Genomic DNA, 21,240 nt, shown 5'->3' on the forward strand with positions numbered 1-21,240 from the left:
TAGTTAACTAATCTAAATTTAGTTAGTTTAATCTTTTGTTAGTCCACTGTCTATGACAGGTAGGACCCACTGGTCAGTTTGACCTGGTCAGCCGCTCTGTTGACTGCTGAGGTCATCATTACGTCATGCTGACGTCATATTCCTTTTCTGTTAAATTAAATAATTCCAGAAAATGATTAAATCTTTAGAAAATCATATCTTTTAATCCGTAGCTCGGATGGAAAAACTTTGTACATGAAAGTTGCTCAGAACGACGAGACGAATCCGAATACGTAGGTTCGTCCACCACACCTCCCTAACCTATCGAACACGCAACTTTCCCCCTCCGTTTCATCTGTCCGAAAATGCGAAACATCGGGAATACTTTCCCGGATGTTCCCCCCTTCGCCGGTACCACCTACTGCCGCGTTAGGACACACCTAGCACCGCTCATTGCCATGTCACGCATCGTCATGCTTATGTTTGCATTGTATTTACTGTTTCTTCCCCCCTCTTCTCTCCGGTAGACTACGAGACCGACACTGCTGCTGCCTAGTTCGACTACGGAGTTGACGACCCCTCCTACTTGCCAGAGCAACCAGGCAAGCCCCTCCCCTTGATCACCATATAGCGCCTATTCTTCTTTATACTGCTTGCATTAGAGTAGTGTAGCATGTTACTGCTTTCCGTTAATCCTATACTGATGCATAGCCTGCCCTTGCTTCTACTATTGTTACCTTTACCTGCAATCCTACATGCTTAGTATAGGGTGCTAGTTTTCCATCAGTGGCCCTACATTCTTGTCCGTCTGCTGTGCTATACTATCGGGCCGTGATCACCTGGGCGGTGATCACGGGTATATACTTATATACTCTATACATGACACATGTGGTAAATAAAGACGGGTCAGCTCGTAGGAGTACCCGCAAGTGGATCTTTGTGGCGGAGCGACAGGGCAGGTTGAGACCGCCTAGGTGAGAGGTGGGCCTGGCCCCGGACGGCGTCCGCGGTTACTTCGACATAACACGCTTAACGAGTTCTTGGTATTTGATCTGAGTCTGGCCATTTGGTCTATACGCACTAACCATCTACGCGGGAGTAGTTATGGGTATCCCGGCGTCGTGGTATCAGCTGAAGCCTTCGTGACGTCAGCGACTGAGTGGCGCGCGCCGGATTGGACTGGAACGCCACTAGGCTAGGTCTGCTTCCGGCCGCGTACGCAACGTGCAGGTGTGCATAGGCGATGGGCCCAGACCCCTGCGCGCATAGGGTTAGACCGACGTGCTGACCTCTCTGTTGTGCTTAGGTGGGGCTGCGACGTGTTGATCTTCCGAGGCCGGGCATGACCCAGAAAAGTGTGTCCGGCCAAATGGGATCGAGCGTGTTGGGTTATGTGGTGCACCCCTGCAGGGAAGTTTATCTATTCGAATAGCCGTGTCCCTCGGTAAAAGGACGACCCGGAGTTGTACCTTGACCTTATGACAATTAGAACCGGATACTGAATAAAATACACCCTTCTAAGTGCCAGATACAACCCGGTGATCGCTCTCTAACAGGGCGATGAGGAGGGGATCGCCGGGTAGGATTATGCTATGCGATGCTACTTGGAGGACTTCAATCTACTCTCTTCTACATGCTGCAAGATGGAGATGTCCAGAAGCGTAGTCTTCGACAGGATTAGCTATCGCCCTCCTATTCTGGCATTCTGCAGTTCAGTCCACTGATATGCCCCTTTACACATATACCCATGCATATGTAGTGTAGCTCCTTGCTTGCGAGTATTTTGGATGAGTACTCACGGTTGCCTTTCTCCCTCTTTTTCCCCCTTTCCTTTCTACCTGGTTGTCGCAACCAGATGCTGGAGCCCAGGAGCCAGACGCTACCGTCGACGACGACTCCTACGACACTGGAGGTGCCTACTACTACGTGCAGGCCGCTGACGACGACCAGGAGTAGTTAGGAGGATCCCAGGCAGGAGGCCTGCGCCTCGTTCGATCTGTATCCCAGTTTGTGCTAGCCTTCTTAAGGCAAACTTGTTTAACTTATGTCTGTACTCAGATATTGTTGCTTCCGCTGACTCGTCTGTGATCGAGCACTTGTATTCGAGCCCTCGAGGCCCCTGGCCTGTATTATGATGCTTGTATGACTTATTTATGTTTTAGAGTTGTGTTGTGATATCTTCCCGTGAGTCCCTGATCTTGATCGTACACATTTGCGTGCATGATTAGTGTACGGTCAAATCGGGGGCGTCACAAGTTGGTATCAGAGCTGACTGCCTGTAGGAATCCCCCTTTCCACACTCCTTGGCCGAAGTCGAGTCTAGACATTACAAAATTTTTACTAACATGGTTGTGTGTCTTATGGGCCCACGTTGCCATTGGGTGGTACTAGGATCTTTTACTCCTCGACCTTTACTCTGGGACTCTGAACTCTCTTCTACTCGGGTTAAACGAATTTACTAACTCTAACACTAGGATCCCGTGACCGCATTCACCCCAAAGTTGGATAAGCCATAGTTATTTCTTAGAATAGTATTTTGAACAATTCACACACTGTCATTTGACTCCTTTGAAACGTCTTTGCTTTCAGATGGAACCCACGAGGCAGGTCGTGCGCCACACGACGGCCATTGGTGCCTCGGGATCACCTGCTGTGCTAGCTGAGATGATGACCTATCTGGGTTATCGCTGGCACCCTGAATACACCGTCTACGAGGAGTACCAGGACTTTAACCAGGAGCAGTACCGTGCCATCGTCCACCTCTACTCGCGGGAGTATGACTCCACTACTGTGCTGCACACCGCTCATGGTGTTGGAGTGACCATCGATATGGCTGTCCACGATGCCTATGCTGCTCTGACACGTCTTCGTGGAGAGTATCGGGAGTTGGACACCTCCCCTTTCAGGCACATTGCTATCGCATCTGATGTTGGTGCGGAGGGATACTATACTGCTGCCTACTCCACTGTCACCCGAGAGCCCTTCTACCATCAGAACCTGGTTCTGCATGCTGATGGGCTGGATCGAGCTAACCGAGCTCTTCGCCACGAGATGTACACCACCCGTCAGCACCTTTACCGTGCTCTGACGCTGCTGCACCCCTTTGTCTGATCTGGACAGCTACCGCGTACTGCGATCTACCCAGCCAGGACCGTGATGCCCCACGGTGTCGGTTGGCCAGAGGTGGGAGGCTACTCTCCCGCACTTGGTCCTCTTCTGCCACCTGAGCGTCGGGCTCTACACCTGAGTATCCGCGGCCCCCAGTCTGCTGACGTGGAGGGCTATCCGTTGCCTCACTACCAGTTGTCGGGCTACGATTACCTCCACAGTACCTCTTGGGACTGATGTAGGCTTGCTTGTAGTGTTGGATGCATTCGCCGCGAGCCTGTGAGCCGCCTATGTTGTTTTAGTCTATGTACTGAACTCTGTGTACTGAACTCTATGCATGACCCCTTTTGTAAGTTATGCCGACTACTATGTAGTAGCTATCGTGCTCCTTTCTTTATGCATGTTTCATCATGAATGATTCTTGTCTTTGCAAATTTTCTCAATGCTGAACTACCCATGTTATATATTAGCAGGATGGTTAGACCAGGTGGTCGTGGTCGTGGTGGCAATGCCCCACCACCACGTGAGTACATGGCTGGTATGATCCAACAGTTCGAACTGAACCGCCAATTCATGGAAAATATGATGGCTCAGTTTCCTCGCCCCAATATGGACCAACCACCAACCCTAGTAACTCTGCAGGATTTCATGCGCCTCAATCCAACTGTGTATCGCAGCTCAACTCAACCTCTGGATGCTGATGACTGGCTCCGTGACATCACCTATGAGATGGAGCCTGCCGATGTAGCCCCTGCCAGCTATGTCAACTTTGCTTCCTTCTTTCTGAAGGGACCCGCAGCTCAATGGTGGGACAGCCACAGGCGTACTCTGCCAGCTGGAACAATCATCACATGGCCAGACTTCCAAGCAGCTTTCCGTGCCCGTTTCATTCCTCAGGGAGTCATGGACCGGAAGAAGCGTGAGTTCCGCAACCTCACCCAAGGCAACAAAACTGTTGAAGCTTATCAACGGGAGTTTCTGGACTTGTCTCGCTATGCTGAAGAGGACATTGCAACTGATGCACGCAGACAGGAGAAGTTCCGTGATGGCCTTCAAGCTGACATCAAGCTCGCACTTCTAGTGCATGACTTTGCTGATTTCGCCACCTTGGTGAACAAGGCCATCAATGTCGAAACTGGTCTGCAGGAATACCAGAGCTCTCACAGGCGCAACCGTGACACGGGCTCATCTTCGGGCCCGCCCTCACAGAAGCGTAAGATATGGATCCCGAACAGCATGTACCGTCCAAATGCATCTGCCCCAAGGCAGACCTATGCTGCACCTCGTCTGCCTCCACCACCATCTAGGCAGACAAGACTTCCAGCTCCACCGTCCCAAGCTCCTGTTCCCACTCCTAATAATGGCTTGTGCTTCAGGTGTGGTCAACCAGGACACCGTGCTAGAGAATGCAACCAGAACCAGAATCAACTGGCCCTTCCAGCAACTGGCCGTGGTAACAACCAGCCCCGCAACAACAATGCTAAGTCTTATGGTCGTGCTCATGCCAACCACGTTGATCTCAACGAAGCTCAAGACCAGCCTGCTACTGTGATGGGTACACTCCTCGTAAATTCAGTACCAGCATCCGTTTTATTTGATACAGGTGCATCGCATTCATTCATGTCAGAAGATTTTGCATACAAGCACGACGTTAAATGTGAGGAGATGAACACCTCGGTATTGGTCAAAACCCCCGTGGGACAGTGTCAAACCTCCCTGGTTGGCATCGATGTCCCCGTGGAAGTCGAAGGGCTGGAATTCTATGCCTCTCCCATTATCCTGAAGTCGTCTAACATCGACCTCATTTTGGGGATGGATTGGTTGAAAGCGCATACTGCTTCTATAGTTTGCGCCACTAAGACCGTTCATCTACTTCACCCTTTAGATGAAATAGTTGCTTACCAAGCTCATCTGGTGCAAAATGCCGAGGCCAGGCTCTATGCATTGAATGCATTGAACGCTGCACCACTCGAGGGCATTGAAAACATTCCCGTCGTGCGTGAATTCCTCGACGTCTTCCCTAAAGAACTTCCAGGGATTCCCCCTGCTAGAGCTGTGGAATTCATCATCGACTTGAAACCAGGCACCACTCCTATAGCCAAGCGACCCTACAAGATGCCGCCGCATGAACTCCTTGAGCTTAAGGAGGAAATAGACAATTCTCTTCGCAAAGGATTCATTCGCCCCAGTTGCTCTCCTTGGGGAGCACCTTCTCTCTTTGTCAAGAAGAAGGATGGGACAAACCGATTAGTTCAAGACTACCGTCCTATAAACCAAGCCACCATTCAGAATAAGTATCCTCTTCCTCGGATCAATGATTTGTATGATCAACTGGCTGGTTCATCAGTGTTCTCTAAGCTCGACTTGAGGCTGGGTTACCACCAGATCCGTGTTCGCGAAGAGGATATCCCAAAGACCGCCTTCGTGACTCGATATGGTTCATACGAGTACACCGTCATGTCTTTCGGTTTAACCAATGCTCCAGCCACCTTCTCTCGTCTGATGAACTATATATTCATGGATTACCTCGACAAGTTCGTTGTGGTTTATCTGGATGATATCCTGGTATTTTCCAAGAACGAAGAAGAACATGCTGAACATCTTCGACTTGTGCTGGAAAAGCTACGAGAGCATCAACTATATGCCAAGTTCTCCAAATGTGAATTCTGGCTACCCGAAGTAACCTATCTTGGGCATGTCATCTCTAAGGATGGTATTGCCGTCAACCCTGAATGAGTCCAGGCTATCCTTGATTGGACTCCTCCCAAGAACGTTAAGCAAGTCAGAAGTTTTCTCGGTCTCGCCAGCTATTGCCGTCGATTCGTCGAGAACTTCTCCAAGATCGCTAGGCCTCTGACTAACCTGTTGCATAAGGGCGTCAAGTTCCAATGGACAGACAAATGTCAGGAAAGTTTCCAGGCACTCAAAGACAAGTTGACTTCTGCCCCAGTTCTAGCTCCACCTGATACTAAGAAGGACTTTGTCATTTACTGCGACGCTTCCCGTCAAGGATTAGGCTGTGTCCTAATGCAAGACCGCAAAGTGATTGCTTATGCCTCTAGGCAATTGCGCCCTCACGAAGAGAACTACCCAGTTCACGACCTCGAACTTGCTGCTGTCATTCATGCGCTGAAGCAGTGGCGACATTACCTTCTCGGTAATCGTTGCGAGATCTTCACTGACCACCAAAGTCTGAAGTATCTGTTTACTCAGCCAGACCTGAACCTCCGTCAGCAGAGATGGATGGAGCTTGTTGCAGACTTTGACTTGGGTATTTCCTATACGCCAGGCAAGGCTAATGTAATGGCTGATGCCTTGAGCCGCAAGTCTTACTGCAACCACCTCCAGGTTCACAAAGTTCAGCCCTCGCTTGTTGAAGAATTCAGGAAGCTGAACCTCCATATTGTTCCTCCGGGTGCACTCGCTCCCCCTCCTAAGGAGTTTGGCAAGATGAACCTCCATGTTGTTACCCAGGGTTCCCTCAATACCCTAGTTGCTAAACCAGATCTCGTGGACAGCATCAAAAGGCTACAGAAGTATGACTCTGAAGCCCACAAGATTGAGCGCTACCTCGCAGAAGGAAAGCCCTCATTCTTCACTATTGCTAAAGATGGCACTTTATACTTCAAGGGCCGCCTAGTGGTGCCATGTGCAGAGAAAAACCTGGATATGACACGGGAAGTTATGAAAGAAGCTCATGATACGCCCCTATGTATCCATCCTGGTAGTACAAAGATGTACCAAGACATCCGTCAGAGATTCTGGTGGTCTAATATGAAGCAAGACATTGCTCGATATGTTGCTGAGTGTGACGTTTGCCGTCGTATCAAAGCAGAACATCAAAGACCTGCTGGAACTCTGCAACCTATATCTATTCCTGAATGGAAATGGGACCATGTTGAGATGGACTTCGTCACTGGATTTCCCAAATCACAGAAAGGTAATGATGCTATTCTTGTCGTCATTGACCGGCTTTCCAAAGTTGCACATTTTCTGGCGGTCAAGGAAACGATCACTGCTAGTCAACTGGCAACGCTCTATATGTCCAGGATTGTTTCACTCCACGGTATTCCATTGGTTATCAGCTCAGACCGTGGCAGCTTATTCACTTTAAGATTCTGGGCAAGTTTCCAAGAAGCCATGGGAACTCATCTATCATTCAGTACTGCATTTCATCCTCAGTCGCAAGGGCAAGTTGAACGCGTCAACCAAGTTCTCGAAGACGTGCTTCGAGCTTGTGTTATTTCCTTCGGCAAGAAATGGGAGGAATCTCTCCCGTATGCCGAGTTCTCCTATAATAATAGCTATCAAGCTAGTCTGAAGATGGCCCCCTTCGAAGTGTTATATGGGCGAAAGTGCCGAACCCCTCTGAACTGGTCAGAAACGGGGGAACGTCCACTCTTCGGTCCGGATATTATCCAACATGCCGAAGAACAAGTCCGCATTATTCGTGAGAATCTCAAAGCTGCTCAGTCACGTCAGAAGAGTCAGTATGACCGTCATCATAAAGACATGGTCTATCAACCTGGCGAAAAGGCTTATCTTCGAGTCACACCAATGAAGGGTGCTCACCGCTTCGGAATGAAGGGCAAACTAGCTCCTCGCTATATTGGCCCATTCACTATTCTGGAAAGGCGTGGAAAAGTGGCATACCAACTGGAGCTACCGCCGAACCTTTCTCAGGTTCACGATGTGTTCCATGTGTCACAGCTCTGCCGTTGCTTCAAGGACCCAATTCGAGCTGTGGATCATGAAGTGCTCGAATTGCAGCAGGACCTCTCCTATAAGGAGCATCCGGTCCGCATTCTCGACCAAGCTGAACGCCGCACACGTCAGAAGGCGATCAAGTTCCTCAAAGTCCAGTGGTCGCACCATTCTGAGGATGAAGCCACTTGGGGACGCGAGGATCGCCTGCGTGATGAATACCCCGCACTGTTTCCTTCTACCTCCTAAATCTCGGGACGAGATTTCTTGTAGTGGAGGAGTTTTGTAACGCCCGGATAATCAAGCTACAGTAATCCCACGCTAATGGCGCCACGTCACCACAGTTACTATTGCTAATCTACCGTTAGGTCAAACCGTTTCAAAATTCAAATTCAAATTAATATTAACAATAAAAGTTTTTCAAAATTGAAACAAAATGTTCGGTGGGTGCCGAATATTACAAGGGTAATTATAGTAAAGAAAACATATTTTTATAAAATGCCTAAATAATTTAAATTGAATTAAAACATAAAAGAAAATAAATAAAAGGAAAAAGTGAAAATTAAAACAAAAGAACCCCCCCCTCTATTGGACCTGACGGCCCAACTCACCACCGGCCGGCCCATCCAGCCGGCCTGGCCCACCTCGCTCGGTCGCTCCCTCCCCTTCCTTGTTCCCCCGACCGGGGTCAGAACAGGGGCACGTCCCCGCCACACCCCCTCGCCGGCGATGGGGGAGGATAAGGCCGCCACGCCCCTCCTCCTCGATCACGCCTCCCACTCGCCCCCACTCTCGCCCTCGGTTCCTGCGCCTCTCCCTCCTCCCTCGGATCCACCTCGCCCTCTCCTTCCCCTTCACATCCGAACGCCACCGCCGCCATGCCTCCGGCCTAGCCATGGCCACCGTGCCCACCTCGCCGCCCCACGGTGTCTCCAAGGGCCGCCGTCGCCCGCTGCTTCGACTGGTGCAGCCCGTTGGAGACCGGAGCCACCACAACGCCCCCCCCCCCGACGTTGCCGTCTTCCTCCTCTGCTCCGACAAGCTCCGCCGCCGCTCTTCACCAACTCCGGCCGCGCCCCTGCAGCTACTAAACCCCCAAGGGCCACCGTGTGCGCCGCTCGGTGAGCCCCTGCTTCCTCCTCTCTCTCTCGTGCGCCCTAGCTAGTTGCCGCCGAAGCGCCCAAACGCAGCGCCGCGGAGCTCGTCGCCGACGAGTCTTCGGTGACCAAATGGACATGGGCGTGTTGCCATTGAACTCGCCGCGTCGAGTAGGGCCCGACTAGCCCTCCCGTTTGCCCATTAACGCGTGGCACCGCCGTTCCCTCTCGCGGCCGAACGCCGGCGTCCGCCGCGCCACTCGTCGCCGTCGCTACACAGCCTCTCCGGCCACGGTGTCGCTACCGTTCGACGCGGCTTCGTCTCTGCGTTCGAACGCGCCCAGCCCCGCGATGAACCATGCCCCGCAGCCTCGCCATCAAACTCACCCGAGCCCCGGCGTCCGCCCCGCTCATCGCCGGCGACGCTGCGGCCCTCCTCCGACCAAGCCACCACCTCCATTCAATGCGCCACGGCGCGGGCCTTCGAATGAGCCAAGCCCCGCTCCTCCCCGAGCCCCGTAGCGCGATTCCGGCCAACTCCGGCGAGGGGCCGCCTCTGTTTTGGTCGCCGGAGTCGCTCCGGCGCCGGCCGCCGACGTGGCTGGCCTGGGGCCACCCCAGAGCCACTGCCAGTGGGCCCCGTGGGTCCCAGTTGACTGGGTTGACCCAGTCAACTGCTGACTGGGCAGGCCCCAGCCACTGACGTGCGGGCCCCACCGCTTAATCCTGTAATTAAACATTTTAATAATTAAAACTAATTAGTTTAGTTGATTAGACAATGACAGGTGGGGTCCAGTAGTTAACTAATCTAAATTTAGTTAGTTTAATCTTCTGTTAGTCCACTGTCTATGACAGGTAGGACCCACTGGTCAGTTTGACCTGGCCAGCCGCTCTGTTGACTGCGGAGGTCATCATTACGTCATGCTGACGTCATATTCCTTTTCTGTTAAATTAAATAATTCCAAAAAATGATTAAATCTTTAGAAAATCATATCTTTTAATCCGTAGCTCGGATGGAAAAACTTTGTACATGAAAGTTGCTCAGAACGACGAGACGAATCCGAATACGTAGCCCGTTCGTCCACCACACCTCCCTAACCTATCGAACACGCAACTTTCCCCCTCCGTTTCATCTGTCCGAAAATGCGAAACATCGGGAATACTTTCCCGGATGTTCCCCCCTTCGCCGGTACCACCTACTGTCGCGTTAGGACACACCTAGCACCGCTCATTGCCATGTCACGCATCGTCATGCTTATGTTTGCATTGTATTTACTGTTTTCTTCCCCCCTCTTCTCTCCGGTAGACTACGAGACCGACACTGCTGCTGCCTAGTTCGACTACGGAGTTGACGACCCCTCCTACTTGCCAGAGCAACCAGGCAAGCCCCCCCCTTGATCACCAGATATCGCCTATTCTTCTCTATACTGCTTGCATTAGAGTAGTGTAGCATGTTACTGCTTTCCGTTAATCCTATCCTGATGCATAGCCTGTCCTTGCTTCTACTGTTGTTACCTTTACCTGCAATCCTACATGCTTAGTATAGGATGCTAGTTTTCCATCAGTGGCCCTACATTCTTGTCCGTCTGCTGTGCTATACTATCGGGCCGTGATCACCTGGGCGGTGATCACGGGTATATACTTATATACTCTATACATGACACATGTGGTAAATAAAGTCGGGTCGGCTCGTAGGAGTACCCGCAAGTGGATCTTTGTGGCGGAGCGACAGGGCAGGTTGAGACCGCCTAGGTGAGAGGTGGGCCTGGCCCTGGACGGCGTCCGCGGTTACTTCGACATAACACGCTTAACGAGTTCTTGGTATTTGATCTGAGTCTGGCCATTTGGTCTATACGCACTAACCATCTACGCGGGAGTAGTTATGGGTATCCCGGCGTCGTGGTATCAGCCGAAGCCTTCGTGACGTCAGCGACTGAGTGGCGCGCGCCGGATTGGACTGGAACGCCACTAGGCTAGGTCTGCTTCCGGCCGCGTACGCAACGTGCAGGTGTGCATAGGGCGATGGGCCCAGACCCCTGCGCGCATAGGGTTAGACCGGCGTGCTGACCTCTCTGTTGTGCTTAGGTGGGGCTGCGACGTGTTGATCTTCCGAGGCCGGGCATGACCCAGAAAAGTGTGTCCGGCCAAATGGGATCGAGCGTGTTGGGTTATGTGGTGCACCCCTGCAGGGAAGTTTATCTATTCGAATAGCCGTGTCCCTCGGTAAAAGGACGACCCGGAGTTGTACCTTGACCTTATGACAACTAGAACCGGATACTGAATAAAATACACCCTTCCAAGTGCCAGATACAACCCGGTGATCGCTCTCTAACAGGGCGACGAGGAGGGGATCGCCGGGTAGGATTATGCTATGCGATGCTACTTGGAGGACTTCAATCTACTCTCTTCTACATGCTGCAAGATGGAGATGGCCAGAAGCGTAGTCTTCGACAGGATTAGCTATCCCCTCCTTATTCTGGCATTCTGCAGTTCAGTCCACTGATATGCCCCTTTACACATATACCCATGCATATGTAGTGTAGCTCCTTGCTTGCGAGTACTTTGGATGAGTACTCACGGTTGCCTTTCTCCCTCTTTTTCCCCCTTTCCTTTCTACCTGGTTGTCGCAACCAGATGCTGGAGCCCAGGAGCCAGACGCCACCGTCGACGACGACTCCTACGACACTGGAGGTGCCTACTACTACGTGCAGGCCGCTGACGACGACCAGGAGTAGTTAGGAGGATCCCAGGCAGGAGGCCTGCGCCTCGTTCGATCTGTATCCCAGTTTGTGCTAGCCTTCTTAAGGCAAACTTGGTTTAACTTATGTCTGTACTCAGATATTGTTGCTTCCGCTGACTCGTCTGTGATCGAGCACTTGTATTCGAGCCCTCGAGGCCCCTGGCTTGTATTATGATGCTTGTATGACTTATTTATGTTTTAGAATTGTGTTGTGATATCTTCCCGTGAGTCCCTGATCTTGATCGTACACATTTGCGTGCATGATTAGTGTACGGTCAAATCAGGGGCGCACCCAGTTTGCCAGTACAAGGCCTGCTTGCTTGATATGCACCCTTAATATGAGAAATTATTTCGGTGAAGACAGTGGATGCGGCAAATTTCTTTGTCAGATCTGCATTGAAACGAGGCCAGTAGAAAGCAGCAAATTTTTCATAGGTAACTTCCTTCAATTCAATAAAAGTTTGCACTGCACGAGATCTTGAATGGCCTCTCTCAAAGCTAGACTTCATTTCACCATAAAACGCATCAAAAAATGATGTCCGGCATGTTCCATCAAGCATCATCAAAAACTTACGATATGTTATAGTAAGAGGATAGTGCTCATGGGGTAGATCACAAAAATTGTCAGGAATTTCTGTAAACTCTTCCAGGTCATCCATGATGTCATGCATGTGAAGAATGCTAGGCTGGCCAGAGATATCACCGGTGCCAAATCTATAGGGGGTTGAAATAAATACAAGGATTATTGTTGGTACAAATCATGAAAGGAGCAAAGCAAAAATCCTTCAAAGAAATCATCGAACCAGTTTGTAATGTAATTTTGAAAAGAGCATCAAGCAAGGCTTGGTTGGCTAGTCATGTGAGTGGCTGAGTGCTCGCCCAACCCAGCCACATTCAAGGCCAGGCATGCAAAGTGGTGATCATGATTTATCTTCCCCTTCTATAAAAAGCCACTGGGGTAGTCCCAATATGTGCAGTTTTTTTAATAATTCCAATAATCATACATTTAAAGAGAAAATGCATCTCAGATGGATAAAAGATTAACCCTTCAGAAAGGTATGACAAAGGGTCTAGAGAATATGAGGTTAGAAATGCAGTAGAACAGAGTACTCTGTGTGTGGTGTGGGGGGGGGGGGGGGGATGAGCCATGCCTGAAAATCATTTCCAAAATGGTGTAAAACACGTACACACTTCTAAGTAGAGCTCTAGTTCAACAGATTTACCTTTTAAGTCCAGAAATGTGATTTTTTATTGCTGAACACAACTTTGGGCTTACAGTGATAAACACTTGTTTCACAGAACTTTCTCCTGCGTCCTTCAGTGGCATAATATTTTTGTGATCCAGCCCTGATAAATCATCTCCCAAATGTAGACCTTGGGAGGCAATCAATGACCGTTGCTCTTTTTGAATCAGTTTCATTGTCAATACAGTGGTTTTTCCGGTGCCTGACCTCCCAAGTATAAAACTAGTGAGCGGGAATTGGATTATCTCCTGCTCTTCATCAGTTAGTTCAAAGGGGATGTCGATTTCAGATCCATCAGTAGCTGTCAGCAAATGCTTTGCCACACCAGATGATAAAGAGTAGAATTTCATTAGCAAGAAGCTTTCGCTAACTTTTGAATTCTCCATGGCATATGATGTATCCACGAGATCATGCTCCTCATGAGCATCACCTTTGCAATCCTTGTTATAGCGGATAATATCATGCTCAATATGCCAAACCATAGGAACCTCCAGTTTCCTGTTATACACAACAAAGGAGGGCAAAAATTAGAAGAATGTCTACAGGCGGTTCATTTGTAGGCATGACTATTCACAAACAGTTCATCTCTCTAAGTATCATAAGTATAAAAAAATCCAAGTAACCACAGTACTATAGCCCATTAACAATAAAAGAAACTCATACCCCTGTGTCTGCACTCTCCTGCAATGATCCAGGTAATCATCTGTGTACATGGAAAACAGATTCTCGAGACGTTGAACAGTTCTGGCAACATTTTGCTGTGACACTAGGTCCCAAATTCTTATTATCTGAAAATACCTTCCTTCGGTTTTCTCCACGTCAGTACTCCAAACAAGATACAGGTTTCTGACCTTGTATATTTTTGCAAGATGAGAAGCACCAGGTATATCAATGTTCTTAACTGTTGTCCTCCAACCATCTCCGAGTCTGATAAGCTTTTGGAGTACTTCCTTCCTGAGCTGTGGTGATTTTAGTTTGGTGAAAGACTTTCTAAACTCGTCGCTAAGAATGACCTGTTGAAAATATGAATACCAAAAATGGAACATGAGAAAAAGTGTATATGACAAACAAGAAAGAACAGTGTGTTCTTCAAGAATACTACGAGGTTCACAAGATGGTACTATATACTCCCTCCGCCCGGAAATACTTGTCGGAGAAATGGATGTATCTAGACGTATTTAGTTCTAGATACATCCAATTTTATCTATTTGTGCGACAAGTATTTCCGGACGGAGGGAGTAGAAAAGAACCGCGTAATTGACATAGCATGGTACAAAGTAGCACATATCCTGAAAATCTTAATTACAAACCTCTCGCAATCCAATTACAGAGCAAACAGCATAGCAAAGACAAGTGAACCACACACATGATTCCAAAAAGTATAAGACACATGTACATACATGTGGTTTGCATGTATATTCATGAATACAAACAAAATCACACTATAAAGGAAGTGTATATTCAGCATGAGCCTCATAAGACACATGCACATACATGTGGTTTGCATTGTTGGTAACTACTAGAAAATATGAAGTATGGTCAAAGTCAAACTGGCTGAAACCATGGTAATTACCTTCCATCTAGTATTGCTGAAAACTGCTGAATCAGCATTAAGAAGATCGTCAAGTTCATCAAGCTCTTGCTTTACTTGCACAACCAACTTACACATGGTTGCGTCATTAGTGGCACTGAAAACACATTTACGTCTCTCTGCGTCAGCAACAAGGTCTGTCCATTCGGTCCCACTTTTATATAGTGTATGAGCGTTCCCAACAATCCAAAGACAGTGCCTGCATGAATAAAGCATCCATCAGATAATTTATATCACCAGTCTGACATACTTCGAACAGCAATAGAACAAGGGACCGCAAAAATATTGATGCACACCTTGCTCTAGTAAGAGCAACATTTGTTCTTTGGTTATCAGCAAGAAATCCAACAACTCCTCTCCCATTGGATCTAACAGTTGATAGTATTATTATATCATCCTCTTCTCCTTGGAAACCATCAACGGACTTCACCCGCACATGAAAGCCATCACATGTATCATATTTTTTGCCAAGCCGACTTTTAATTGCATCAACTTGAGCTTTATATGGAGAGACCACACCGATGCTGAGCCCTTGATCTGTTCTTTTCCAAGCTGCACAAAAACATAAGTGGTATGCTTACTGAACTTTAGGGACCAATCTTTGGACAAGGCTACTGGAAGAATTTCTTCAGCAAATTTAAGTTGATGTACCCCCAAATCATTGACATATCATTGCTTTTCCACTACAAAGTCTGAAGATAATAAAATTTACTAAAGCGGGCACATGCAGTGGCCAACTACTCTAACAGAGCATAAATGTTTCATCTACTTAATGTTCTTCTTTTTCTAAATAAAAATGTAAATTGTCTGCTGAACAGTGCAATAGAATTGAAATTCATAAAGCTGGATTGATGCAATTACCATATCACGAGATACACATAGAAAACTTCTCAGACGTACACTATTGCAGAGAACAACTTTCTACCAATGAATGTTATCAAGTATGCAGCACAAGAATGGAAGACCACACAAGCTTCTAAAGATCCCATGTTATATTAGCCAAGTCCTTTTATAAAAAAAACTAGAAAGGAAGACATTAAGGTTAAAGAAAGGATAGAGCTGAGCTTAGACATACATTTAAAGATGGTATGGATTAGGTGCAAAACAACAGCAACTTCAACCATGTTTCTGCGACTGTTTCCTGTGCCCTCTTTGTCTTCCCTTCCATCAGTGACATTTATAAACGTGTAGCTGCCAAAAGGGAGGCATGTGTAATCCTTGTTATAACTTGGAGACAGGACATTGGAACCATCTAAAATCTTCCTCCCATAAAACTGAGTATTTGGAAATAAGCTGATACAAGGATTCATGCGATACTGTATATTCAGCAAATGTTTATCAAATTTGAGCATAACCAATCTCCCAAATAGACTTGTCTCAAATCCAGCTTCTTTGCATACCTAGAGATAAACAATGAAAGGTAAGACTTAAGAATATCAAAAACAGATCAGTAACAATGGAACATGAAAGAAAGATAAGGCCATTACATTTTTTTTCAAGAAAAGAAAGTGTTTCAGTATCAGAAGTTTATCTTGTTGATAAATGCACCAATATAATTAATAAAGGAAACAAGACAATGTAAAGAGGGTGAGGCAAAACCTTACTTTGCTTTTAACCATTGCACTCAGCTGACAGTCATCTCCTACCAAAACAACATGTTTTAACCAATGCAGACGTAGTGGATCACCAATTCACACTCCCGCACTTGAGCAGCCTCATCAACAATTAATACATCGAGGGGTGCAATCTCCATGTGATGTAACCGATAAGAGCTAGAGGCGGTACAGAAAAGAAGTGTTGCATTACGTATGCAGTAGCTCTGGACCCAGTCTTTGCCTACTCCAGTGGGTAAATTAAGCGAGTGTAGCAGATCTTTAAGCAACTTAAGGCATGAAGACCTTGCTCCGTCCAGTTCCTTCTCAACAGAAGATATAGGCTGTGCACAAACAGAGTTTTCAGTTGACAGGTAACCAAGGCCCCTTTTCAAACCCTCTTCGGTCAAGTCTACGTTGCACAGAAGGGTCCAAAATTTTCCAGCATATTCAGCAATGAAGATATATTTATGACACTATCACGAGAAAAGCACCTTCCAGGAAGGTGAACCCACAAATTCATTATGCATCTTTTCAGAGCTATTGCTGTCGCATCAAATTGTTTCTTTATGAAGTCCAGAAAGCACACTGGATCAATTTTGCCATCATCCTCAAGAAGCATATCATACCGTGAAGCAGAGTCTTCAAAAAAGGATATCATTGAAGCTATTCTGTAGTTCCATCCGGACAATGATGAAAAGCATTCCACAAGTTCATCGACACGAAAGTCCAAGAAAACTTCCTGAAGATCCTCGGTGATGTCCATGTTAGACCTGTTCCCAAATAGCAAGATATCTCCAAGAGAAGAAGGTAGACAAATGTTGTCAATGTGCTCATTGAAATCCTTCAAGTTCTGAAGGAAACGAGTGCAAACTCCAACAACAGCAACATTTGTGGAAGCACAGGTAAGAGTTCTGCATTTCAAACACGCCAAAACCCACAGTAAAGCGCTAACCGTCTTGGTCTTCCCAGTGCCTGGTGGACCCCATATAAGCTTCACGCGGTTCACATGCCCACATCGTACAGCTGAGATGACAGATTCAATAGCATCTAATTGCGATTGATTAAGCTTAACTGACAGTAGTTGCTCTGTGTAAGAAGCCAAACAGCCCCCATCCTGTTTAGCACACATACGGCAAACATCCTCACCCTGCAACAGAGCCAACAAAGAGGAGCTCAAGAAGTTAGGCCCCATGTATACCAATTTATAATGGTGATGAAAATAGCAAGTAAAACTAAAATGCGAAAATTCATTTCATCTTACCAGATTTGTGGGGGCTAAAAGCAACTTGATTACTGTGAAATTTTCGTTCATGTGTGTATCGAAGGTAAGTGCTTTCCATATCCGTGTGTTTGTCGTGATATTATTGAGAAATATTGCATGCTTGAGTTTGTTTAAATCTTCTTCTTCCAAACAATTATTCTTTGCAACTTTGACTCTGAAGCCCTTCTGGTATTCATCATCCATAGAAACCTCAGTGACCATTGCCAAGCAATATGTCACACCATGGCGGTTTAAGTCCTCTGCAGCTTCAGGTTTTACGCTAGACAAAATATAGATGTCACCATTCCTCGCAGAATAAGCCCCAGTAGAAAAACCAGCATCATTGTCCCAAAAGTCCACATCCATAAAGTATGATCCTGGTTTTCCTGCTACCTCCATGGAAAGTATTTTCGACGAGGGTGCTTCACTGATGAGTTCAAGGCATGAGCACAGATCTGATCTTGTTTCTTCAATCAGAGGCACACGATACGACGTGAGATAGTGATTAAGTGACTTGAAGTTGCAGGGAATAGTCTCAACCTAAACACAAAAGAGGTCATAGATGAAATATGGTTATGGGTAGCAAAAGATTCTCCAACAGTTCTTGAGCACAAGAATGGCATGTAAGTAATGCTAGCAAAATAGCTATCTGGTCAATTTCATCTACTGCAAGAGCAAGCAATGTTCAATACAGGGCTTAAGTTGTTCATATCAACCAGACATAATATTCTCATTGGAAAACAATTTATAGTTTCTGCCACCAGATTGTACAGCATCACAACATGTATGTCTCTTATTAGGATACATATATATGACTTACACGCCCATCATCTCCCAACAGCCATTTCAACTCACACCATGTATTATCCAAATAATTTTTAGAATGAAATGGGCTAGATGATGCTACAGCCAGCTACAACACTTGACAAATGGTGGTGCGTCATGGGCATGGCAAATTAGTGTGTCATCCTTCTCAACAGCAATGGGCACACCCATCAGTGACATAAAATTTATACGTAACATCTAGTTAGCCCGGATCAGCACATATGGCACCAACAGCAACATGAAATTCCTGAAATACCATGTGTTACCAAGCACGCAACAATTATGTTGCCATCAGACGTCCAGGAATGGCACTCAGCACATGTCAATTGCACATCCATGACACGTGGACAGAAAACCCCTCTAAACCCCAGCGCACGGACCACACACAGACAAAGCACCATCATTTGGAGCATCCAATTGACCCAGCTTTGATTGCACATAAAAGGCAGCAAACAACAGCGCGCTAAATGCAATTAACATCATATTTAAGCACAACCAGAAACCTAGAGGGCATATGCATGCATACGCTTCGCCGGTCCGGGGCCCATACATACGCACAGGTTCCGAAAAATAAAAAGGCTCAAGCTTGCAAAAAAGACTAGAAATTGCAGGCAATAGTCCCAACCTAAACACAAAAGAGGTCATAGATGGAATATGGTTATAGGTAGCAAAATATTATACAACAGTCCTTGAGCACACGAATGACATGTAATTAATGCTAACAAAATACTAGCTATCTGGTCAAGTTCATCTACTGCAAGAGTAAGCAAGGTTCAATACAGAGCTTAAGCTGCTCATATCAACCATAGACATAATTTTCATAGCAAAAACAATTTATAGTTTCTTCCACCAGATTGTACAGCATCGCGATATGTATCTCTCTCATCAGGATACCTATCATTTCCCAACAGACCTTTAAAACTTACACCACATATTATCTAATGTTTTTTAGCATGAGACGGGCACTTGACAAATGGTGGAAAATCATGGGCATAGAAAATTAGTGTGTCATCCTTTTCAAAAGCAATGGGCATCTCGATCAGTAACATAAAAATTATATGTAACATCTAGTTAGCCTGAATCAGCACATATGGCACTCACAGCAACATGTAATTCCCTGAAAACACCACGTGTCACCAAACGCGCAAAAATTATGTTGCCATCAGCACATGCGAATTGCACATCCATGACCCGTGGACAGAAAACCCTTACTAAACCCCACGACCACAGACAGACAGAGTACCATCATTTCGTCATTTGGAGCATCCAACTGACCCAACTTGGTTGCGCATAAAAGGCAGCGAACAACAGCACGCTAAAAGCGGTCAATCAAGGAAGACCAGCAGATTTAAGCACAACCAGAAACCTAGCACGCATATGCTTGGCCGGTCCAGGGTCCATACGTACACACATATTCGAAAATAAGAAGGCTCAAGCTTGCAAAAAAAGACTTAAAGTTACAGGGAACAGTCTCGACCTGAACACAAAAGAGGTGATGAATGAAATATGATTATAGGTAGCAAAAGATTCACCAACAGCTCCTTAAGCACAGAAATGGCATGTGATAAACAGAGTCAATTTAATCTACTGCAATAACAAGCAGGGATCAACATAGGGCTTAACAACAGATAATTTCTGCTGCCAAATTGAAATTGTACAACATCGCAGGCTGTATATCTCTCTCATTAGGACACATAACTTACACACCCATCATCTCCCAGCATTCATTTTAAAACGTCTTGTGTAAACTTTTTTGGGAATGAGACTAGATGGTGCTACAGCCTGCCCGGTACAACCCTTGACAAATGGTGGCACATGACGGACCTAGCAAATCAGTGTCATTATTTTCAAGAGAAATGGGCAATTGATCAGTAGCACAAGAATCGTGCACAACAACCCCGTTACCCCGAATTAGTCACATACGGCACCAACAAGCAACAGCAATACTTACTGTACTTCCCAACGGACATATATCATGCGCCACCAGACGCTGAGCAATTACATATGCTGCCATCATCAGGCACAAACAGTCCATTAATGGCACCCGGTACACGGCACTCGCACATCCATGACACGTGGACAGAAACCCCCCTCAAAATCCCTAGCGCACGGACCCAGATTGACCAGCAGAACGCGGCGAACGACAGCGCGCTCCACTGGGCGCGACGGATCGATCAAAGATAACCGCCGGACTTAAGCACGAGAAGCTAGCAGAAGCGATGCACGCGCCGGTCCGGGGTCCGTACGACGTACTAGGCGCAGATTCGAACCGAGCAGAAAGAAAAGAAAGGGCCACGCTTTGCAAAACCGCGCGTCGGGAGGGAAGGATGGGTGGATGGCGCCGGTGGGTGTACCTTGTCCCTGTAGAGGTCGTCGTCGCTGATCTCCTGCGCCGTCCAGGAGAGCACCACCTCCTCCAAATCCGCCTCCCCCATGTCGCCGGCGCGCGGACGGCCGCGCTCTGTGCCCCCACTCCTCTGAAGCGGTCACGCGCGAGCACCCGAGCGAGCAGCAGGCGGCATTTGCGAGCAGGAGGAGGGTGAGGGGGAAGGGGGTTTGGCTGTGGTGGTCTTGGCCGTGTGGAGGAGGAGTCAAGGTGGTGGAGAAAAGCAAAGCAGAGAGAGCAGAGCAGAGGAAAGCAGGGGCGATCAAAATGGGGAAGGGAGGGGGGCTCAGACCGATCGGCGCAGAAATCTTTTGCTTCTGCGGGAGGGAAAGAGGCTGCTTCCCTCCCTTGTTGGGACGCGGGCCCTTGTTTCACGGGGCGGGTAAAAAGAAGAGGGATGGGAGGGGAGGGTGGCAGGCAGACGCGGTGAGTGAATGCTCGTGAACTTGTGAGAGAGAGAGAGATGGGGAGTGGGGAGCGCCGGGGTAGCTACGGTGAAAATGGCCATGGTAAAAAGTGCAGGCAGTGGAAGAACGTGGTCTCTCCTTGCTGGGTTTGGTCGTTCCTTTCTTTTTCTTTTTCTCCGGGGCGACCGATCCGGGGTGGTTCACGCCGTGTTCTCCTCCCAGGTAGCACTAGTGCACTACGATAGCCAGACCACGCATGTGTTCTCCTCCCACGCATGTGTTTCACTGGTGCTACGTTTTCCC

The 21,240-nt window shown here is 47.5% G+C and overlaps 1 protein-coding gene across 1 annotated transcript; it reads right to left on the reverse strand.

Annotated features, from left to right (window-relative positions):
- Window positions 1–11,803: 11,803 nt before the first annotated feature.
- On the reverse strand, window positions 11,804–20,858 carry LOC123054441 (uncharacterized). The gene is made up of 9 exons (XM_044478218.1): window positions 20,499–20,858; window positions 17,320–17,859; window positions 16,068–17,205; window positions 15,539–15,863; window positions 14,760–15,015; window positions 14,446–14,662; window positions 13,536–13,885; window positions 12,852–13,370; window positions 11,804–12,342 (listed from the first exon to the last, which is right to left on the reverse strand). The coding sequence occupies exons 3-9, from the start codon at window positions 16,080–16,082 to the stop codon at window positions 11,904–11,906; spliced, it is 2,121 nt and encodes a 706-aa protein (XP_044334153.1). The 5' UTR covers window positions 16,083–17,205; window positions 17,320–17,859; window positions 20,499–20,858; the 3' UTR covers window positions 11,804–11,903.
- Between the last annotated feature and the right edge of the window lie 382 nt (window positions 20,859–21,240).

Source organism: Triticum aestivum, chromosome 2D, assembly GCF_018294505.1.
Source record: "Triticum aestivum cultivar Chinese Spring chromosome 2D, IWGSC CS RefSeq v2.1, whole genome shotgun sequence".
In the NCBI taxonomy this organism is placed as follows: Eukaryota; Viridiplantae; Streptophyta; class Magnoliopsida; order Poales; family Poaceae; genus Triticum; species Triticum aestivum.